This window comes from Eschrichtius robustus, chromosome X (genome assembly GCF_028021215.1).
Source record: "Eschrichtius robustus isolate mEscRob2 chromosome X, mEscRob2.pri, whole genome shotgun sequence".
Lineage (NCBI taxonomy): Eukaryota > Metazoa > Chordata > Mammalia > Artiodactyla > Eschrichtiidae > Eschrichtius > Eschrichtius robustus.
The window spans coordinates 49,764,490-49,787,106 of NC_090845.1; the positions used below are offsets into that span (position 1 = coordinate 49,764,490).

The 22,617-nt window shown below is 48.3% G+C and overlaps 2 protein-coding genes across 3 annotated transcripts in view; one reads left to right on the forward strand and one right to left on the reverse strand.

The window, feature by feature from the left end:
- Window positions 1-815: 815 nt before the first annotated feature.
- TSR2 (TSR2 ribosome maturation factor) lies at window positions 816-5,791 on the forward strand. Of its 2 annotated transcripts, XM_068532549.1 has the most exons (5): window positions 816-921; window positions 1,085-1,175; window positions 3,719-3,810; window positions 4,367-4,540; window positions 4,783-5,791. In XM_068532549.1, exons 1-5 carry the CDS (start codon window positions 838-840, stop codon window positions 4,900-4,902), a joined length of 561 nt encoding a protein of 186 aa, XP_068388650.1. In that variant the 5' UTR covers window positions 816-837; the 3' UTR covers window positions 4,903-5,791. The 2 variants fall into 2 exon arrangements, with proteins under 2 accessions (XP_068388650.1, XP_068388651.1); XM_068532550.1 differs by lacking the exon at window positions 1,085-1,175 and having other exon boundaries at window positions 835-921.
- FGD1 (FYVE, RhoGEF and PH domain containing 1) overlaps window positions 5,742-22,617 on the reverse strand; it is a 35,802-nt gene continuing 18,926 nt past the window's right edge. Inside the window, exons 5-18 of the mRNA XM_068532546.1 lie at window positions 22,471-22,560; window positions 21,636-21,784; window positions 20,102-20,258; window positions 19,858-19,996; window positions 14,558-14,616; window positions 14,266-14,412; window positions 13,775-13,867; window positions 13,533-13,612; window positions 9,857-9,887; window positions 9,240-9,341; window positions 8,740-8,865; window positions 8,403-8,564; window positions 7,207-7,350; window positions 5,742-6,670 (exon numbers count right to left, since the gene is read on the reverse strand). Of these exons, the coding sequence (XP_068388647.1) occupies window positions 6,365-6,670; window positions 7,207-7,350; window positions 8,403-8,564; window positions 8,740-8,865; window positions 9,240-9,341; window positions 9,857-9,887; window positions 13,533-13,612; window positions 13,775-13,867; window positions 14,266-14,412; window positions 14,558-14,616; window positions 19,858-19,996; window positions 20,102-20,258; window positions 21,636-21,784; window positions 22,471-22,560 (1,785 nt within the window). The 3' untranslated portion in view covers window positions 5,742-6,364. The remainder of the gene's footprint in view (window positions 6,671-7,206; window positions 7,351-8,402; window positions 8,565-8,739; window positions 8,866-9,239; window positions 9,342-9,856; window positions 9,888-13,532; window positions 13,613-13,774; window positions 13,868-14,265; window positions 14,413-14,557; window positions 14,617-19,857; window positions 19,997-20,101; window positions 20,259-21,635; window positions 21,785-22,470; window positions 22,561-22,617) is intronic.

The following is a 22,617-nucleotide window of genomic DNA, read 5'->3' on the forward strand; positions in this document are numbered from 1 at the left end:
CCTTCCTTCTGCTTGCTTTGGGATTACTCTGTTCTTCTTTTTCTAGTTTCCTAAGGTGGAAGGTCAGGTTATTCATTTGAGATCTTTCTTCTTTTTTAATAGGGACGTTTACAGCTATAAAATTCCATTTAAGCATTGCTTTGGCTGCAACTCATAAATTTTGGTGTTCTGTGCTTTAGCTTTCAAGTCATTTCAAGATGTTTTCTTATTTCTCTTGTGATTTTTTTCTTTGACCCATTTGTTATTTAGAAGTGTGTTAATATCCACATATTTGTGAATTTCACAAATGTCTTTCCGTTATTGACTTCTAATTTCATTCCATTGTGGTCAGAGAACGTACTTTGTATGATTTCAATCCTTTTAAATCTATTGAGGCCTGCTTTAGACTTAACATATGGTCTGTCCTGGAAAATGCTCCACGTGCACTTCAGAAAAATGTGTATTCTGCTGTTATTGGGTGGAGTGTTCTATAGATGTTAGGATGCATTATTAAATGCAGATTTTTAGGCAATGCTACGTGAGGTTGCTTCTTCTGTCCTAGGGCCTGAAATGTGCATCTTTAACAAGTTCCCCACATCTTTTCCGCGCAGTACGCATGGGTCCGGAACTCATGGCCTCAGCCGCCCTCCCCTCCTGGCTTCCTTAGATTTAATTATTACATGTGAGTGACGTTGGTGGTGTCATCGATTGCTCGACAGACTTTTCTATTGCTCTAGTCTTGCTGCCAGGTCTGCGGAAAGGCGAATCTGCGTTCTCAGGCTCGGCTTCCGACTCCTTCTGCCTGGGCGGTGCTGCGCAGGTATTGGCCCGCCTGGATGTCACGTGCTCCGCGGCCGGATGATGGCGGGTGCTGCTGAAGATTCGCGAGCGCTCTTCGGGGTTGCTGTCCGCGCGGCGCTGGAGGCCTGGCCCGCCTTGCAGGTGAGCGGGGCCGCGGCTGGGACAAAAGTTAAAGACCGGGGCAGAACAGGAGTTGGCCCGGCGAGCCGCCCGAGGCTTGGTTGGGCGGTGTAAGCAGCGGCCTCCTGCGCCCCTGTAGGCCGGTTCCCGGGCTGACGTGGTGGGCTTGGGCCTGTGTTCGCAGATCGCTGTGGAGAACGGCTTCGGGGGTGTGCACAGCCAGGAGAAGGCTGAGTGGCTGGGGGGTGCAGTGGAGGAGTACTTCTTCCGCAATGGTGAGTGAATGTGAGGCGCTAGGATGTGTCTCTGTGGGGGCATGGGAAGGAGGAGGCCGATCCTAGTGAGTCCGCACTTCCTCTTGCGCAATTGTCGGTTGGTACCTGAGGGCGAGGTGGAATGAATGCAGGCTTTGGAGTCAGAATCCTGAGTTCGAATGCCTTACGGGCCGTGCCATTGACTCAGGATATCAGGCTGGACAAGTCGGTTTACTCCCCTGAGTCTCAGTTTCATAATTTGTAAAATGGATATAAAAGTATCCACCAGCGCAGTCCAATAGAAATACAATGCTAGTCGCATCACGTAATTTAAAATTTTTCAGCAGCCACTTTAATAAAGTAAAAAGCAGATGAAATTAATATTATTCAACTCAACATATCCAAAATACTTCAACATGTAGTCAGTATAAAACACTATTAATGAGATGTTTTACATTTTTTTTTAGCATTACGTTTTCAAAATCTGGTGGGTGTTTTTCAGTTTTAGCACATCTCATTTTTTTGGCCTAGCCACACTTTAAGTGCTCAGTAACCACATTTGACTATTTGGACAGCAGAGATCTACATCTTTGGTGTGTCTTGAGGGTCGTATAAGAATAAGGGGCCCTGCAGGGAGTCTTTTGCGAAATATGATTTTTACAAAATTTTTCATATAGTTTTTTAGTCTTGGAGATGACATTAGGCAGTGTCTTTTCTCTCAAGGAAGTTTACCATCTAGTGAGGGATCCAGATAAGTAAATAGGCGTTTACACATAGGGTGATAGGTGTTCTAATAAAGAGGAGCTCGGTGCTTGGGTAATGTGAGACTGGGAAGGAGGCGTCTTTTGGAGATCGTTAGGGGGTGGTGGTGATTGGGCTGAATCTTAAGGGATGAGAAGGAGTTAACTAGCTTGGGGAGGCAGAGAGCAGCACTCAAAAATAAGTCCTGTGGTATGAGGAGATTATGCGTTATATTTGGAAAGTGGCGGGGAGCTCAGTGTTAGAGTAACGGTGTGTGTGTGCTTGTGGGTGTGTGGAAGGGAGGAGTGGTGGAGATTGGGGGTTGGAGGGGACCCTGGAAAGGGGTGAGACATGGAAGGCCTTTGATTTTTGTCCTTTAAGCTAGTGTTTGCCAAAATGCATGCTTTGGAAGACTAGTTCTGTTAGATGTTCAGCGAAGAAAAAGCTGCTCCAGTCAAATTATATAAGAAAAGCTCTTTTTTTCAGTTCTTACTTAAGAGTCACAGTAATCATTAACATATTAAAGGCTTGGATAAGGTTAATCACCAAAAAGAAACCTGTTTACCTTTGGTTCCCATTAGTTTTCTATGAATAGCTTCCCTTAAAACCCAGCAGGACAGTTATTTCTCAGAAGCAGAACATGAAACACTGCAGTAGGTGATTAAAAATTCATGAGCAGGATCTAAAACGATGGGGTTTTCTGGCTAGAAAGTAGTCAGTGTGGAGCATGGACTGGAGAGGGAAAGACTGATGAGAAAGCTGTTTCTGTCTAGAAAATGATGAGGCCTGAACTAGGGCAGTGGCAATAGTCATGGAAAAGAAGGGGTGGTCCTAAGGAAATTGTTTGGCTGTAGAGGGGGAGGGGAAGGGAGACAGGTTTCAGGTTTGAGTCGCTGGGTGGCTTAGGTGCCTTTCATGGAATAGAAGAACGCTGGGGAATGAGAAGTAGGTTTGCAGGGTAAGGTGATGAATCTGGCTTTGGATATGGAGGGTCTGAGGCACCTGTGAAACAGGTGGAGAGTAGTCTGGGTTGGAGACAGATTTGGGGGATATTAGAGTGTTAGGGAAAGCCAAGGGGGTGAATGAGCTCTCCCAGAGGGAAGAGAGCAAGGAGCTTTGTGGAAGACTTTCTTGAGTTATTCTCTAACTCAGAAAAAGTAGAGCATGGGCCTATAAGGTAAGTGAAGCCAAGAGTCTTAGCCAAAGTAACACAATAGGATGTTAGGTCAAGGCTGTGATGATTTCATCGTGGCAAGTACTTATATCCATTTCTTCTTACCTATGCCATTGGTCTGTGGCCTCCTGTGTCGGTGGAACCACAATTGGAAAGAGTCTACATTTCAAAAACTTCAGCCCTTGAGTGATGGAAGTGAACATGGATTATGGGTCTCCCCTATGCTAGGCATTGTTTGGGTGACTTCTCATAACAGACCTTCAAGGAGGTTACTATTAACATCACTTTGCAGATGAGAAAACTGAGGCTTGGAGATGAGTAAGTCACATGCTCAAGGTCACACAGAGAGGAGGCCGGTTAAAATAGGCCAGATGAAAGAGGTCGAGTGTGGATGGAATGCTGCAGGAATAGAGGGCTTAGTAGAATGCAGGAGATTGGAAATTAGGTATTTTATTTAGTGTTTGGTTGTTTTCTTTTTAAAAATCATGTTAAAACCTGGAAAGTAGAGCACTTTAGCAAATAAAAAGGCTCACTGAACCTTTACCCACCAACCAGATGTGGATCCACTAAGTAGGTATTGAAGAGTAGTGGGCAGGGGTGATGAAGTTGGCTGGTCTTTGATGAGAGGACCCTATCCTTTCCTACTCAGCTGACTTGGAGCTAGATGAGGTGGAGGACTTCCTCGGGGAGCTAATGACAAACGAGTTTGATACGGTTGTGGAGGATGGGAGTCTGCCCCAGGTGAGCATATCGTGGATACAACTGCTGTCTCCCTGCCTGCAGCCTTTCTTCTCCCTAGCTGTCTGTTTTAGACCAATACTTTTGGCTGTAACCATTCTTTTCTTGAGTCCTGTGCAAGAACTTTCTATGACTCCCTATTGCCTGAGTCTAGTCTTCCCAGGCTTTTCAAATCTTGCCTCTTTTATTTCTTTCTATACGTCATTCTCAGCTAGGTCTGTTCGTCACCCCCATCTCAAGGGCACATCAGGCCAGGTACATTTCCACCCCTGCTCTGGTTAACATTACTGCCCCCGCTGGGATTGCCTTCCCTTTTTACATCTTCCATCTTTCAAACCCAGTTCTAGTGCCTTCCCTGCTAGGAGGCCCTCCTTCAATGCTTCAGACCCTTACTGAGCCCTTCATATGTGATTGCTTCATTAGTGAACTCCTTGGGGAGGAAAGAGCCCCATTCTCTTCTGGAAAATTCCAGACCCCTTCCCACTCTTGCTGCAAACACGGGCTGGTTGTATTGTAGGTTCTCTAGAAAATCCAAGCTGGTTGAATGTTTTCTTGGTAGGTGAGCCAGCAGCTACAGACCATGTTCCACCACTTCGAGAGGGGTGATAGGGCTGCTCTGAAGGAGATGGCCTCTCTCATCACCCAAAGAAAGTGCAAGGTCAGAGCCACCGCACTGACGACAGCCAGAGAGACTGATGAGGATGATGATGCAAACAGCGTGGAGGAGATGGAGGTGAAGGGGGTGCCTCTTGGGTGTGGAGATGCAGATATTTTCAATCTTCTGGAAGATCACCTAGTTTCACAGGGAAGTGATGGGGGTGGTGGTGATGGTGGTGGTGGTTGTATTATCCAGAGAGGGCAGGAAACTTTCCTAAGGTCACACAGCCAGTCCTGGCAAAGCTGGGAGAGCCTGGGTCTCCACTGGCCACAGTTGGGAGGTGTTGTATTTAGCTCTCTCTTGTATTTCTCCTCCAGGTCGCAGCTGATGGGGCAGCTACAGATGGGGTCTGCCCCCAGCCTGGTCCAGACTCCCAGACTATTAAGGAAGAGGATATAGTGGAGGATGGCTGGACCATTGTCCGGAGAAAGAAATGAGTGGGGCTGGAAATAGTCTGGGTCCTTGTTTGCTAGTTGTTTGGGGCTTATTTGTAGGGGTTTTTTGGAGGGTCATGGACCTCTGGACTGGTTACCCCATCTCCACCCTCTCCCATTCCCCTGTCCAGCTCCTTCCAGGGGAAGAAGAGCCCAAGGGTCTTTGGTCTTGGGGTGGTCTGAGTGATGAGGCCTGGTTTCCCAGCAAAGTGCCACTTGGGTGCAGTCAGCGTGAAGAGGGAGGGATGAGTGGGTATGGGAGTGACTAGAGGAAAAGCTAAACGCTGGCTGGTAGTAGGCAGGTGGATGTGTGAAGGGAGAGGACCAACAGGAGAACCAGTATTCCCGCTGGGTAAGGAATGTTGAGATGAGCTTGCTCATGGAAGAGAGGTTAGTTGATGATGTGAATGGAAGTAGCTGTGGTACCTCTCCCTCGCTTCCCCCCGCCCTCACACAGAGCAGCTCTATGCCCCTGCCCAGAAATTGGAACCTCCCAGGAACGCTTCCTTCCTGCAGCCCAGTTTCTAGCCCTGGGTTCCTTCAGGATGTCTAAGACCTTGTCTAGGCAGTGAGCTCGGGGGACCTGGGCTTTGTTTTCTGTCTCCTTCAACCTCTTTTCAAACTCCTCATCCCATTGAAGTCCAGGGATGAGGCTTAAGACCTCAATAAATAATACCTTATTGTTTAATTTGTGGCTTGACCTGTGAGTAGTCTTGGAATCAGCCTTCTGGGAGCTGAGCTTCAGAGCTCAGCAAGGGAGCAGTTTCTGGGCCCACCCCAGCAGCCTGGTACTTTGGACAAACAAACAGATGGACGAATGGAGCACAGCAGCGCTCTGAATGTTTCCGTAAGCCTGAAATAAACTGTATTTTTCTTTAAAAAACAAAACAAAGAGTATTCATTGTCCTCCCCCCCTGTTCCCCTGTCCTGCCCGGTGGCCCTGCCATGGGTCTGGACGATAAAATACTGGGTAGCCTGGGGCCAGGTAGAAGCTGTAAGCCGTGGGAGAGGCAGGAGGTCACCACCCCATGTCGCATCATACATGTGAAGACACTGGTTGAGGGGGCAGGGGTGGGCCAGGACCATGGGGTCAGTGGCAGAGCTGGCACTTGAATCCAGATCTCCTGCCTCTGGTGCTTTGTGGGGAATTGGGTGGAGGCAGGATCTGTAGGGTATTGAGGGGTTGGGGGAAATGGCCTAATTCAGGCAGGTCTAGCAACAGCTCCCACCCTCCCTGGAGGACAGGGTTTAAAAAAAATTAACATCACTGTAGGAATATTTTTTTTAAAAGCCCAGGTTTTGTGAAAAGATGAATTAAAAAACCCAAGACCCAGCATTCAGGATTGAAAGTGCCCATGATGGGAGTTCAAGTATTGACTGAGCTGGGAGAGAGCGGGCTGGGGCCCTCAATTGGACATGGGCAGCTAGAGTGTGGGGCAGGGGGCCCCAGTTACCCACAAACCCTCTAGGTCTTGTCTCGGGTCTGGGGGGCTTCGGAGGGTTCCGCCGTGGCTCCTGAAGCTGCCACTGGTGCCTCCTCCATCTCTCTGTCCTCAGACAGTGTGGGCCCTGGGCAGAACGTGTCCCCACGGCCTGCCCGGCCGAGCACAGCCATCCAGCGCCGCTGCAGCTCCTCTGTCTCAGGGCTGAAGTACCAGCTCAGGTGGCTCTGGGTGATCTTGAAGACATGCCGTCTGTCAGGCCGTTCCCCAGCCTCAGGAGGCCCCACCTCAAAGCCAATGAGGGGCAGGCTGCGCTGGGCTTTCACATCCTGGGGAACAGGGACAAAGCCAGGGGTCACCTAGGGGTTGGGCTTCTCACTGGTTTTGTATCTGCTAAACCCCTCTTTTTCTTCCCCTGCTCAAGAACCTTACGTGACTTCACTGAGCAACAGGAAAATGTCTGAACTGGGGCTAGAATGCAGGCTGGTTCAAATACCTCTTTCCTTCCACACCCCAAACCAGGTGGGCTAGTCTCTTTAGCATATAATGTTTTCCGGCCTTTGGGCTGTTGCCCCCCATCTGCATCTTCCCCACTCCAAATTGGATTAAGCAGTGCCTTGTCTCCACTACAGCTTCCTCCAAGAAGCTAGCCCCCCCACAAGTCACCGACTTTTCTCTACATAAGTTGACCCACAGTCACTCCTTGTCTCTAGCCAGTCTTTGTCTCACAAGGGTGGGGGCTTCTGATTTCTCCTTAGGTTCACCCTATCCTCCAAGGTCAAGGAGAGGTGAAGGACTCAGGTGAAAGGAGGGCAGCCTGGTTTTGCCAGGTGGCTGAAAGGACCCAAAGGAGTAGGATGCACACCTGAGGGGCTCCGTAGATGTACAGCACCAAGGGTTCGTTCTCAGGGACCACAAACCATGCCTTGTGCCAGCCTTTCCCGCCCTTCTCCATGTAGTGCAGGAAGCTGCAGATGACGCTGTTCTCCGCAGCAACTGAGGCCTGTTTCTGTGGCCAGAGACATGGGGGGCATCAATGTTGATAGGAGGCCTAGCCTGGCTCCTCTTGGCTTCAACACCCCCTCAGTATAGGGATTGCTATTTCCATGTCTCAGAGGAGGATGCTGAAGCTCAGGTGGCGGGAGTGATTTGCCCGTTGTCACTCAGTGAGTCAGAGTTGAGATTCAAAGCCAGGCTTGTCTGCCGGATTTGGGCCATGGCTGCTGCCTCTAAGAGTTGGTGGGAGGGGTGTGTAGCTCTCAGTGGGGGCACCTAAATGCCAGTCAGGCATTCTTCCATCAGTCCATTTATTCCTCAAGTCATTTATGCATTTACACTTCATCTTTTTTTTCATCTTTCATCACGTGCATTCCCTACACTCAGCGAGAAGCAACCTAGCGTTGTGGTTAAGGGGTTGGGTGGGTGGGTAAGGCAGTCAGTCCCAGAATCCCAGCCCTAGATGGAAATATATTGACTTGGAAGGAGAGCATATAGGGCTGTTGTAAGGATTAAATGAATTAATACATGCAAAGCGCTTAGAAGAGTGCCTGGCACAGATTAGCTTTCTTTAAGCGTTAAATAAAATAAATACCTCAATTTAAAAAACAAAAGCAAAAGTGTGTGTATGTGCATGCATCTAGAAAGATAGGAAGCATAAGCGTTAATGGTGGTAATCTCTGGGTCAAAGGAATACGTTGTTTTTGTTTTTGTTTATATTGTCTAACTTTCTTCAGTGCATATATCCTACTTTGTAATAAGAAAGCTGTCACTCACGGTGTAACATGGGCAAATAACCTCCCAGGGCCTCAGTTTCCTCATTTGTAAAACAGGAATAGGAATAGCATTGATAGGTAAGTTACTGTGAAGAATAAAGCACTTAAATAAAAATTACTCTTTCATTCACTCATACTCATTTTACTCACTCCAAGCCTGGGTCACTTGTTCAGTGGATACACACGGTACTACGATTTCAGAGGTGCCCAGGCCTCAGCCACCACTGCGTGGGTGGCTGGGGTCCATGTGGTCAGTGTGGGTGGGTTAGTTGGGGGGCTTGGCTCTTACCTCCAGGATGGACCTCCGGCGCTGGGGTGTATGCTGGCTGCAGGCTGGGCTGCTCCCGGGCACCCCATGCAAGGCCACATAGCAGTCAGTGCACACACGGTTGGAGCGGTTGTTGTCATAGACAAGGCGGGCCCGGAACTCGGAGCACTTCCCACAAACCACCTGGGTGGCAAGTGGGTAAGAACAGCCTGATTCCAGCAGGCCTTCCCCTTCAGTGTACCAACTCCCACAGCAGACTCACAGCCTCCCCCCACTTAGACAGTGCCCATTTAGAAGTGGGCCTTTGGGCTGCCAGCCTGTCCCCTCCCTAGCTCTGCCCCTGCCTCCCAACACTCACATGCCCGCAGGCCTTGCAGTGGTGCCTGCGTTTGGTGATGGAATTGAAGGGCTCCTGGCAGCGCATGCACATGGTGACTTCCTTTTCCCGGATGGGCGTAGGTGCCCGCTTCCCAAGATCCACATTCTGGAGAGAGGGCCAGGTCTCAGGTCAGAGACAGCTACTCCCCAGTCCAGTCCATCCAGCCCTTGCCCCTGCCCCTGCCCCAAGGCTTGGATCATCACTGGGAGGCAGCAGATACATTCAGAAGACCTGCCTTTGAGTCCTGGCTCTGCTCTACCTCACTGTGCAACTGACGACCAGTCACGTCTACTTTCTGAGCATTGTTTGCCCAATGATTTCTCTGTGGCCCTACCAAAAGAAGACTGTGCTTCTGAGGTCATGCACTGCCTCTCTGGTCTTTACCCTCTGGGAAGGGGAGAGGAGCATCACAAGGTAAGGTGGGCACCTGGAGGCCCGGAGGGGGTCCCGGTGCAGGAGGAGGGGGTGGGGACTCTTACTGGAGAGTTGGGGGGTGTGTCTTCATCTTCCCTGTTTGTGGAGTTCAACAGTTTGAAGGTCTCCAGCGTCTGTTCATGCTTCAGGAGGGTAGAGTTGATGGCCTGGGAGGAGGTGTAAGAAATAAGAGGTCAGAACACCTCAAAACCCACCCATTTCCACCCTTACCTCACCTTCCTATAACCTAGCTTGGAGTCAGAAAAGTTGGGTTCTAGGCCCAGCTCTACCCCTTGCTAGGTGTATGACCTTGGGCAAGCCCCTTCCCGAATCCAGGTCTCAGTTCTTATATTTGTGAAGTGGGGGAGGGGGATCAGGGGCTGAAAAACCACAGAAGGCCTTCCTGGCTATTACTATCTGGGATTAAGGTTTTACAGGGCTTAACTCACTGGGGTTACACCCTCAGAGGAGCCAGCTTTCTAAAGGAAGAATTGGTTAGTTTCTGCTTAACCTCTGGACCTCAGTTTGCTTATCTGTAAAATGGGGATGGTAAAGTTTATTGGAAGGCAGGTGTCCAGGCCCATTCTGGTCAGATGTGAATTTTAGGGGAGAGCCCACCACCCCCTTGAAGACCTGTTAATACTCTTCCAGCCCCCTACCACAAAGCCTTCTTGGATGTTACCTGGACCCAGTCTTTCTTCTCCTCCTCAGTCCTTGGGTAGGGAAGGTGGTGGGGGCAGGGGGAAAGAAAGATGTTGGGTTAGGCAGGCCAACCAAAAGCAATTGTAGTGGTAAAGAGCAGGTGTTTTGGAGTTGGAAAGACCTGAGTTTGACCCTCTGCTCCTTCACTTATCACTTATGTGACCTTAGGCAAGTCATATAACCTATCTGAGTTTATTTATTCAACAGTTATTAATACTCTCCAGACCCTGTGCTAGGAACTTGGGCCTCAGAGAGGACCCTACCATCAAGGAAGGAGCTCACGGTCTAGAGGGGGAGACAGGGACAAAACAGGGGGATCAGTGCTGTGACAGAAGGAAAATGGGGCTGAGGAGCCCAGGAGACCTGTCCCATCCTAGAGTTTGGGTGGGGGCTGCTAAAGAAGGTTTCCTCAAAGAGGTGCTAGCCCTCAAGTACAGGGGTAAGAGTGAAGTGTGTGAGTGAGAGTATGGAACATACGGGAAACCATAAATAGTTCCCTATTTTTGCTGGAATGTCAAGTTTGAGAAAGGAGGGCAGTTTATTTTTCTTCACCTGTAAAATGGATATGATAATTATCAGTCTGGGTTGTTCTAGGCAGTAACTGAGGTGATCTGTAAAGTGCCCAGCACAATCCTTGATACACTAGGTGCTCAATCAGTGTGAGTTGCTTTTTGTTTAAGCTTTAAATAGTATGTTATTATCCATCAAAGTTTATATGGCTGCTTCATATTGTTCCATAGAGATATCTAACTTCTCTACATAATTTCCCTCATGAACTGTATTTACTGCTTTTGTCTTAAAGTGCCCATATATGTATGCATCTATTTTTGGACTCTATTCTGTTCAGTCTGTCTAGTTTATATCCTTCTGCCATAAAACACTTTTTAGTAGTTTTTTGCTAAGTCTTGAAATCTGGTAATGTAAATCTTCAGACTTTGTCATCAAGATTGGTCTGGCTGTGCTAGGTTCGTTGCATTTCCATATATATTTAGAATCAGTATGTCAACTTTTACACAAAAAAAATCTACTGAGATTTTGATTGGAACTGAATCTGTAGACCAATTTGAGATCATCGTAGTCCTAGCAATATTGAATATTTCAGTACATGAAATGATAAATCTCTCATTTATTTAGTTCCTCTTAAATATCTCTCAGCAAAATTTTATGGCTTTCAGGGTAGAGGTCTTGAAACTATTTCATTAAATTTGTTTCTAGGTATTTGATCCTTTTGATATGATTGTAAAGAACATTATTTTTCTAATTTTATTTTCTAATTGGTCCTAGTATGTAGAAATACAATTAATTTTTATATCAACCATATATCTGGTGATCTTGGTAAAGTCATTAGATATGGTACTTATTAAATTTGTTTGGATTTAAAAAAAGAAGGCAGGCTCCCACATGCCACGGAGCAACTAAAAATTAGAAGAGGCCAGGCAGGAGTCAGCCAAGAAGCTGGTCCTACTCCTAGTGAGCAGTTGATGGGCCTGCACCAGGGTGGAGGCCTTGGAGACTGCAGGGCAGACCAGAGAGTTGGGGACGGAAGGCAAAAATATATACTGATTCCTAAGTCAGTGGTTCTAAACCTTGGTGCACACATTAAAATCATCTGGGGAGCTTTTAAAACTCCCCATGTTCAGGCTATACCCCAGACAAATTAAACCAAAGTCTCCAGGGGTGGGTCCCAGACATCAGTATTTTTTAAAAGCTCCTCAGCTGATTCCTATGTCACCAAAGTTGAGAATCAGTTGTCTAAATAGTGGGCATATGGGTATTTGTTGTATTTCTACTTTTCTGGATATTTGAAATTTTTCATTAAAAACAACTTTTGAAAGGGCAGTAAAAGCAACTGCAAAGCAAATGCTCCATGCCTTCCCTCTGCCACTAGGAGGAAACCCTACACTGTTCGGTGCACCCTTCTGGGCCCAGCATCCCTCTGCAGCCCCCTCCTTCCCAGCCTCCCAGCAGACGACTCATCCCAGTCACGTGGCTTATCACTTAGGCTCTGCTGAGGCCTGACTGGGCCCCACACCTGCCCTCCCCTGGAAGTGCCTGTTGTCGCCTTTGTTCTCACTTTCCTGGCCACAGGCCTCTGAGATGCTCTCTCAGTCTCTCAGAGCATCAAACCTAACTCCCTTCTCTAATCTTCCAGGAGGACACCCTCTAGTCCACATTCATCTCTCTCTCCTACCTCCACACAGTTCCAGCAATGAGGGTTCTGACTCTCATTTCTTAATTCTTTGCAGCCTGTCAGAAGCAGATCATCTACCCATGTGCATCCACTCACTGGCCCTAACCATGGCCTCGATACCCTATCACCTGGGCCCTCAGAAGGCAGCATGAGCTCCAATTCCTGCTCTGCTTCTTTTTAGCTGTGGGATCTTGGGCAAGGTGCGTAACTCTTCTGTGCCTCAGTTTCCTCATCTGTAAAGTGAGGTTGATGGTAACAGTGGCTACTTCAAGGGTTGTTTTAAGAATTTGACTAGTCAATTTAAACTTAAATTGTTTAAGTTAAAATTAACTTAAAACTGTGCCTGGCAGGGACTTCCCTGGTGGCGCAGTGGTTAAGAATCCGCCAGCCAATGCAGAGGACACGGGTTCGAGCCCTGGTCCGGGAAGATCCCATATGCGGTGGAGCAACTAAGCCCGTGCGCCACAACTACTGAGCCTGCTCTCTAGAGCCTGTGTGCCACAACTACTGAAGCCCGTGCACCTAGAGCCCATGCTCTGCAACAAGAGAAGCCACAGCAATGAGAAGCCCGTGCACTGCAACGAAGACCCAACACAGACATAAATAAATAAATAAATAAAAATTAAAACAAAACAAAAACTGTGCCTGGCATAAGAGCAAGTCTTCATTAAATGTGAACTATTATTATAATCATTCAAGTAGAGAATGGATATGAAGGCCCCTTTGTTAAATAGCTAGGCATTATTTTAAAATTTGTTATTATGTAAAATTTTTTTATTATGAAAAGTTTCAAGCATACAGAAAAGTAGATAGGATAACACAAGTACATTAAATATATACCCACTATATAGATACAAATTCTAAAAATATTTTGCTATATTTATTTCATATATGTATATATTAATATATATTTATGTATGTAGATATAATATGTGTGTATATGTATATATTTTTTGGTTGATAAATCATTTAAAAATAAGTTACAGGTATCATGATACTAAATCATCAGCATGCATCACCAAAAAACAAGGCCATTCTCCTATATCCTCCTATACCATTATCACACCTGAGAAAGTTAGCAATAATGCCCTGATAGCTGATGCCCAGTTCACAGTTAGGATTTTCCCTATTGCGTTGCAAATGTCTTTTAGGGCTGTTTTTCTCAAACCAGACTCCTATCATGGACCAAGCATTGCATTTGGTTGTTATTTCTCTTAAATCTCTGAATCTACAATAAACTATTTGTGCTGTTGTTATTTATGTTTGGTTTACTATCTCATTCTTCCCTCTCCTCTAACAAAACCCATCAGAAGAGCAAGCATCTTTGGGGAAAGGTACCCACCCTTTCTCTGGAACAATCTCTCCTCTAGGGAGGTAGCCTCTGCCCTGGCACTAGGCCTAGAGTGCCTCAGCATATCTGAAGGGAAGAGGGGGCTGGAGGGAAGATACAGGCAAGGGCAAGTACCTGGCCTGGAGCTCCAGGGAGCGCTGCTTTCCTGACACCAGGAAGGTCCGAGGCAGATTGAGGTTGGAGCTTTCCTTTAGCTGAATGGAGAGAGAAAGGGGCTTGGTGAGGCCTACTGAGCCCTACAGGGCCCTCGCCCTCTGCACATATGCACACACTTGGGGTCAAAGTCAGAACGTCTTTGTTCCTCCCAGCACCAAGGCCCCACTCCAGGTCCCCATTTCCCACCTCCTGGTGCTCACCTCCATGCCATCTACATCGATGCGTGCCCGCACGCTAAACTTCTGGCCAAGGAGCCGCAGCCTGGGCACACAGTAAAGGAGGCGGTCGTTGAACTAGGAAGGAAAAGGTTTCAGATGTATGTGTGGAGGACCCACAAGGGGTGTGGCCCAGATCCCTTCTGTTATTACTCCCGAAGCTTTACTGCTAGGGACTCAAGGTGGAGTCCTTGAGGTGGAGAAAACACAGTCCGGACTGGGCACAAAGGTTGCAAGGAAAGAGCCTAGGCATGGGAGTCCCTTCCTAGTTGGGAGGCCTTGGGCAAGTCACTTCTCTCTAAGTCTTAGTTACATTATCTGTAAAGTAGAGAGAAAAAAACTCCCAGTAAAGGTACTGAAAATACAATGAGTTAGTAGAGGAAAGAATGGAGAGCAGGAAGTATAGCCTTGAGTGGGTACCAGGTCAATGTGGCGGGCGGGGGTGGGGGGCATGCACCCCTACCCGTGGCACTTACTAGTATGAGGTATCGGTCTTGAGTGGTCCCGTTCTTTGCTGACAGCTTAAGGATGTGGCCTTCTTTTATGAGCTCTTTAGTGGGGCTGACAATGTCTTCCTCACCCCCTAGCAGCTCATATACCTTCAGCAGCTTGTGCATTCGCTCCTGGCAGGAGATAGTGAATAAAAGGCAGGGTTTGGGGTGCTGGCCTCCCCTCATATGTCCACAAGTCACAAGCCCCCCACCCCAGAACGGACATCGAGATAGGTGGCTTGGCCAAGGAAGGGCAGGGGTTAGAAGGACCACTCACCATTTTGCGGATGGCAGCATTAGAGTGCTCTGCTGCTGTGGCTATCAGCTCCAGAGACTCTGTGGGCAGAGTGGGAGGTCAGATGGGGGGACTAGCAGAGAAAAGGCTCTTGGGAGCTTCTCTGCTCCCTGAATACCTCCTCCTGGCCTGACCACACCCTTCCCATTCCAGAAAGTGCCAGCCTCAAAGATGTCCATAGCAACATCACTTAAAATCAGAAACTGACTCAATTAATGCCACAATAGCAGAATCATAGGACATGAAATAGCTGGCAGCCAATAAAACGCAAGCTTAAGATTATTATTACCATTTAAAAAACAACAATAATAGTTACACATGTAACTGGAAGGAAATATACCCATGTTTAACAAGTTGTCTCTGGATGATGGGACTATGGGTGATTTTTATTGTCTTCTTTTTCCATATTTTTGACAGAGAACACGTATTACTTTTATAATCAGAAAAAAGTCAGATAAAGAAGCAAAGAGATGCTCCTATTCTTTGTCTCAATAATTCTGATTATAGGAATCTACACTAAGAAAATACACGTTTTATGTACAAATATACTTTCATTGCAGTGGTGTTTACAACAGTGTCAAACCAGAAACAACCCAGTTAAATAAATGTGCATTCATATAATGCAATACTAAACAACCTTTGCAAATGATGCTTTTGTAGGGTTTTTCATAATCTGTGAAATGCTCAGGATATTTTAAGAAAAGGAAAGGATACAAACTTGTATATACCAAATGATCTCAATTTCACAAATATACGTGTATAAAAAACACCAGGAAGAAAATATGTCAAAATGTTCCTCACGCTTATTCTCTGGAGTCTCGTATCATAGGTGATTTTCTTCCCTGCCTCTTTCAGCTTTCCTGTATTTCCATATTTCCTATTGTGACCAGGTATCAGAAAAAAAACGAAATAAGTCCCTATGCATCTCCACAGACTAACAAATCTTGCCCATGCTTGAGGCCCAGCTGCACTGCACCCCTCTCTTGTCTGCACGGTGCTGTATTTTCCCACTCAGAAAATATGCCTGTAATGGAGGAGCACAGGTGCTTCTGAAGAGGGTCCACATGGTTGGCAAACCAAGTGTTATTTTCCTAGGGGAAAATGACCAAGGAAAATGACCATGGAAAATGACCTCCATGACCAAGTCTTGGTGCTCAAGATCTGTGGCCCCTAACCCAGTTCAGGCCTTTCAGGTGCCAGTCTCCAAGCTCCCAGCCCTTTTCCATCCTAGCTGCCAGAGGGAGCATTCTCACACACAGCTTGCTGTCACTCCTCTGTTCAAATCTGTCAGTGGTTTCCCTCTGCCTGCAGGGTAAAGACCCAGTCCTTTAGCCTGGCATTCAAGGCCCTTGGTGATCTGGCTTCTGTTGACCTCTCCAGCTTTCTCCACTTGTACCTCTCTAAACATGTCCTGTCTTCCTTCATCTGGCCAACTCAGTCTTCTGAATTCAGCTCACTTCCTCCAATAAGCCTGCCCTGAGTTCCCAGGCTGGATTAGGATACTGTCTGGGTTTCCACCTTCCCCTTTGCTCCCCTCTGTCCCACCAGTCACACTACGTATTCATTGTGTATTTATATATCTGCATCCCTCAGCAGACTAGGAGCTCCCTAGGATGGGGCCAAGGTCCCACCATCCTCTCCTGGGCTCCTGAACAGATGCTTTGCATGCCATCATTCAATTGTCACAACAACCCTATGTGCCCTGTTTGTCCAATGAGGAAATTGAGACTCAGAGAGAAGAGGTGCCGGCCCTAGGCTATCTGCCTGGGAGGCAGCAGAGCTGACATCAGAGCTGCCCTTTCTCCCACACATTCTGCATCTCCCCCACCCCAGGGCAAGGGGCATGCTGGGTCGTGGAGGCAGGCAGTGCCCAGGGAAGGGGACAGGAAGAAGACTCTGGCAAGCTGTGGGCATATAAGTTCAGGCCTGTGGAGGCCGCTGGGCTCAGACCGCTTTGCTATCAAAGTGTATTGTGTGAGGTACAGACTGGCATTTCCAGGGGTCCAGTGTGTGTAGGCTCTGTCTGGGGATTCAGTGTGGGGATTTCAGTCCAGGATTTCATTTGGGGGTTCAGGCTAGGGAGTGCGCTTTGGGGAGCTTTGTGTAGGAGCTTGGTCTGGAAGCTCTGGTGGGCCTGGTCTGGGCTTGGCAGTCTGGGATCTTGGTTTGAGTTCAGTCTTGGGCTCAGGGTAGGCTGCTCAGGCCAGGAGTTCCAGCTGGCCTGGTTTGGGGAGTCTAGGGTCCAGGCTCCAGAGTTCAGTCTGGGAAGTAGAAAGTGGGGGAGTCAGTCTGGGGAACCAGGATTCAGTGGGGGCTCAGACCTGGAGGTACTTTCTGGGGCTCTACCTGGGGATTTTAGTCTTGAGCGGTAAAAAAAAATAGGGAGGTCAGCTTAAGATCTTGGGCTGGGGAGCTTAATGAGCACATCTCAGGCTGGCTCTCATTCAGAGATTTTCATTCTGAGCAGCTCAGAAAACTGGACTGGGAGGTTCTTTCTGGGGGGTTCAGCTTTGGGCTCAGTGTGGGGAGCTCAGCTGGCCAAGCTCAAGCTCTGAAGTTCATTCTAGGGACTCAGATAGGGCTGAGATTGGTATAAAACAGGAACCTAAGTTAGGTGAACTCAATCTGGGGGCTGATTTTAGGGGCATTCAGTATGGAGGGCATCAGTCAGGGTATTCAGTAATAAAAACAACTAACATTTATTGAGTGTTTACCATGTGCCAGGTACTGTGCTAATAGCTTCACCTGGATCATCTCATTTATCCTCAAAACAATTCTATGAGGTAGGTATCATCATCATCTGGAGAGTCATTCTTTTGGGGTCAAGCTAGAAGTCTCAGTCTGAGCGACAGTAAATGGGGGGGCGGGTAATCTAGGGTCCTCAGTTTGGCAATACCTGTCTATAAAATGGTGGCTAAGGAGATGAGACTGGGAAGCTCTTTTGGGGGAATCTCCCTCTGGGACCTCAGGCCGAGGGCTGTGACTGGGAACCCACTCTCAGCGCCCCGGGTGGGGAGAGCATTTTGGAAACTCAGTCTGGGGATGTTAGTTTGGGAAAACCAGTGTGGGGGATCTATAACTGGGACCTCAAACTGGGTTCAGCCTAAGGGCTCAGGTTGGAGATGTCAGTCTATGGGGCTCATCCCAGGTAGTCAGTCTGGAAGGCTTTTTCTAGAGGTTTAGGTTTTATAGTTCATCCTGATACCTCAGTGGGGATTCTCATTCGGGGAAAGGACTAAGGCACTTAGTCTGCAGAGGTCTGTTTGTAGAGTTCAGCTATCAAATTTTCTAGTGTTCTAGCTCTTTCTAGAAGTCCAGGCTTGGTAGCAAAGTGCCCCATCTGGTGGGGTGGAAGGGGCTCAGTTTAGGAAGCGGACACAGCAGTGGACACAACTGTCTGCTCCCGACCCTTGTGGCTTCCAGGACCCCACATTTTCTTGGTTTTCCTCCTACCTTTAGGGCTATTCCTTCTAAGTCTCCTTTGCTGATTCCACCTCCCTCAACTTTGTCCTTGGCCCCCTTTTCTTCTCCATTTACACTCAGTCCCTTGGTGACTATGGCCAGCCTCATGGCTTTGCATACTATCCCTGTGCTAGTGACATCCAAATCTCTCTCTCTGGGATTCCAGGCTCATCTAACTCCAAATCAAAGTCCTAAACTCATCTCAGGAACCATCACCACCAGCCAAAAATATGCATGCAACTCATTCTTGACTCTTTCTCCCAAGCCCCACACCCATTCACCCTAGTTCTTTCAGTGCTACTTTCAAATATAATATATTCTGAATCCAACCATTTCTCACTACTTCCACTGCTACCATTCTCATCAAGCCAACCTTTCCCACTTAGATTATTGCAAAAGGCTTCTAACTGGTCTCTTGGCTCCCTTTCTAGCTCCTCAAGTGATCCTAATCAAAACCTTGCCATGGCTACCCACTGCACTCAGAATAAAATCCATCTCCTCATCTTGGCCTTCAAAGTCTTGCTCCTGTCTCCAGCCCTGTTTCTTCCACCATTCTACCATCACTGGTCATGCTCAGGTGACACTGGTCCTCTTGTTGGTCCAGAGATATGCAAGCTGCCACCCCCTCCCCCACCCCCCCCTTAGGAACTCTGCACCTGCTGTTGCCTCTGCCTGGAACGTGCTCCTCCCTACTCAGCATGTGGCTCCCTTCTTCTTATTCAGATTTGACTCAAATATCCTCTATTCTGAGAGGCCACCCAATCTAAAGTTGACCCCCCAATCACTGTCACATTACCCTCTTATTCTCTGAATCACACATAGCACCTATCTAATGTTCTCCAGTGTATTTATGACTTTTGTCTACTGTCTGTCTCCCCGAGTAGAATACACACTCCCTGAGATCAAGGACCTTGTCTGTCTTGTTCACCTCCATGTCCCCTGTGCCTAGGACAATGCACAGAACACCAAGGTGCTCAGTAAATAGCTGTTATATTAATGAAGGAATGAATGGAAGTAACAGTCTGGGGAGAAAAAGTTGGGGAGACTCTGGGCAGCACTCTTTGGGGTGTGACCCTGAGGAGTGGGTCTCATACTGAAGGAATCAGAATGAAACACTTTTCTAGTGGTTCAATGTGTGAGTACTTGTCTAAGGAGGTGGTATCTCAGCCTAGAGATCCAAATCTGGGAGGCAGAAAATATGGAGTCCAGTCTGAGGTGCTCAGTTCTGGAGAGGTGATTCTGTGGGGTTCTGATCAGACATGGGGGTTCTTTTGGGAGGGTCATTCTGGGTAGTGGCTGGTGGATACGGAGTGAAGCTCTAATGTGGAGGATGAAAAGTCAGGGGCTTGATGAGACAAGCCTCTTTCTGGGGAGCTCAGCTGTGGAGATTCAGTAAAGAGGACTTGGCCTGAGAGGGTCAGTCTGGGCTCTTAGCCTGCTGGCTCAGTCCCTGGGGGTTTAGACTCAGTTTCATTTTGGACTTGGGACAACTTCGTTTGAGGACAAGTCAAGGGGTCAGCCTTGGGGTCTCAACCTAGGAAACAGATGGCTCCCTTTAGGGGATCTTTCTGGGTATGCCCCTCAAACTCTGGAGTTCCAGTTGGGAACTTCAGACTGGGGGGACTCCTGAAAGTTCTGTCTGGGTGCTCAGGTAGAGATCTCAACCTGGAGGTTCATCCTGGGGTCTCATTCAAGACCCTCAAGGTGGGCCTTTCAGTTTGGAGGTCCTATTCTGAGATCTCAATTACGTGGCAATGGAAGGCTGACCCTGTGAGTTAAGTCTTGGGGTGGGGGGGCAGGGTCCGGTTGTGTGCACTCACTTTGGGCATCCTTGCTGTCCGGGGAGCCATGGGGCAGCTTTAACAGATAGTCCTTGAGAAGCAGCTCATAACGGGGGATGCGCTGCACGGGCTCCAGCATGTGGTGCTGCAAGGTCAGGTTGCCACAGGCTTCCTCCTTCTGTGACAGGCAGAAGCAGGAGGGTTCAGGTCTGGCCAAAGACCCCTGACTGGGTCCCTGCAGACCTGTCCACCCCAGTCGGCCCCATCCAGCTTCACTGCTTACCTGCACCTCATGGATGATCACTTTAAACTGGGTAGAGCGCTCTGTCCAGGTGTTGACCAGCTCCACGGCCCGGTCAAAGTTCTTCACATACTCGCCGTACATCTTGAGGAAGGGTGCCAGCTTCTGCAGGATGTCTCCAATGCGTGGGTAGCGGTCCCTAGGGGGAACCAGGGGCTGATGTGGTCCTGCTGATCCTTGTCCCCCACAATGCCCCCACCCTGTAGGCCGGTCTTATCTCAGTCCTGGAAATCTACCTCTCAGCCAGTCTGCTCCTTTGGAAATGCTGCTTATACTATACACAAAGTAGGCCAAAAGGCTCAGTTTGACCTGAGACCACGGCCTGGGCTGCCACCCACCCCAACTCTGCCCTGCCTTGAGCACAAGGGATGACACATCCTGGAATACCCGCTCTGACCTTACTGCAAGGGCCACTTCGTACACTGCTTTTTGATTCTGTGCCCAGCCTTGTGCTGGGTGATTCTGGGGACACAAATGAGTCACACTTAGCTGAGCCCTGAGAGGGTCACTGTCAGGTAGGGGAGGGCAAAGTAACCAGGCCTGGTTGCACTCCTCAGGAGTCACAGTCTACTGGAGGACACAGAGGACCAAACCTGGTCCCAGCCTTCATTGGTCACAGTCTGCTGGGGGAGACACAAGAACCAGCCCTGGTTCAGCCCTCAGGGGTCATAGTAGTTGGGGAGATGTAGGAAGTGACTTCATGCCAGCCGTCTGTGGTCACACAGACACGCTTTATCCTGTGGGTGTGGGGAGCATGGAGATGATTTAATCAGGAAGTGACATGGTCTGACTGTTGTTCAGAAAAACCATTATGGCAGGTGGTATAGACGCTAAAGGATGAATTGGAAGAGGAGAGCTTGGAAGCCAGGAGACTGCCTATGAACCTTGCCCTTCTACCTCAGGACTCAGCTCAGATCTCACCTCCTCCCTGAATCCTTCTTTAACCCCCAGGCTAGTTTTGGTCCCTTTATCTGGATTCCCACAGCCTCCCATTCTCAGCTCTATCATAGCACTGATAAAAACAAACAAAAACAAACAAACAAAACAACAAAAAAAACAATAGCTCACATTCATTTAGCACTTATTACATACCAGGTACTGTTTTAAGCTCTCTACATGTATCAACTCATTTAATCCTTAAAATAACCCTACAAGGTAGGCTATTACTATTACCCTCATTTCACAGCTGAGGAAACTGAAGCAGAGTAATTTAAGAAACTCACTTAACATCATAAAGCTAGCAAGAGGCAGAACTGGAATTTGACCCCAGCCAATTTGGCTCTTAACCTCATACTCTTTAGAGCTTTGCTATAATTCTGTTGTAATTTTCTGAGTTCTGATCTGTCTTTCATTATAGATTGGGAGGGCCTAGAAAGCAGAGCTTAGGCCTGATTCTTTCTGTGAAAGGTGGTGAGGGGAGAGGGCAGGCAGGAACGAACTCTCGTGCACACATCTGGCCTGGGCTCGGCAGGCAAGTGGACAGGAAGGCGGGCAGCTTAGGTCTGGGGCCCCTCACCATTCCTCCATGCGCTTCTCTAGCTCAGGCAGCAGGAACTGCTGGTGGAAGCAATAGATGGAGCAGATGTTAGAGAAGATGCCATGGACGACGTCAGCCGGGAAGGAACTGCGGTTCCGAGCTTCTTCCAGCAGCCGGGCGCAGAACACCTATGGGGCAGGGCAGGAGAGATCAGCCCAGTGGGGCCTGGGGCTTGGCTGGGGAAGGGGCAACTGGCAGGTGAGGGCAGTGTTTGTGGGCAGCTCTGTGGAGTTTTGGGATCAGCACTGATCTTGAGACTGAGGAGTGAAGGAATGGAGTTAGGCTTATAATGTGGGGCCGGATTTCAGGTTGTCAAGGTTAGGATCTGAAGGTAGGCATTGGAACAATGAGAACTCAGGATCAGGGTCAGGGTCAGAGAGAAGTTTGGAATTAGATCCATTCATTTAACAAATATTTTTGAGTGTCTACTGTGTGCCAGGCAGTGAACAAAGCAGACAAAAACTCCTACCCTTAGGGATTCTAGTGGGTTTGGGGGTCAGGAATAGGTCCAGGGTTAGAATGAGGTTCAGAGTGTGGTTCACAGCCAGGGGTTAATTCAGGATCTGGGTCAGAGTTGCAGTCAGGGCTGGTATACCTACCCAGGTTTAGGAATGAGGGTTGATACAAAGATCAAGCTTGGGGTCATGAATCAGAGTTGGCTTCAGGGATAGGATGGGGGTCAAGGTCAGAGGGGAGCCTTACCAAACTCTAGATTCTGGCCTCAATGGTAGGGTTGGGCTCAGGTCCTATCACTTCCTCCTTGGCACCCACCTACCAGGTCCTGGTGCCCCGGCACCCCTGAGGGACCATTCACCTGATCCAGGAGGTGGAGCCTGGAAACATAGGCTTTCTCGGTTTGCAGGAGCTCATTGGCAATGTGGAACACCTTCTGCTGCACAGTCAACTGGAGAGAGAAGAGGCAACTGGTGGTCCATCATCCTGTACCCTAATCTTCACCAAA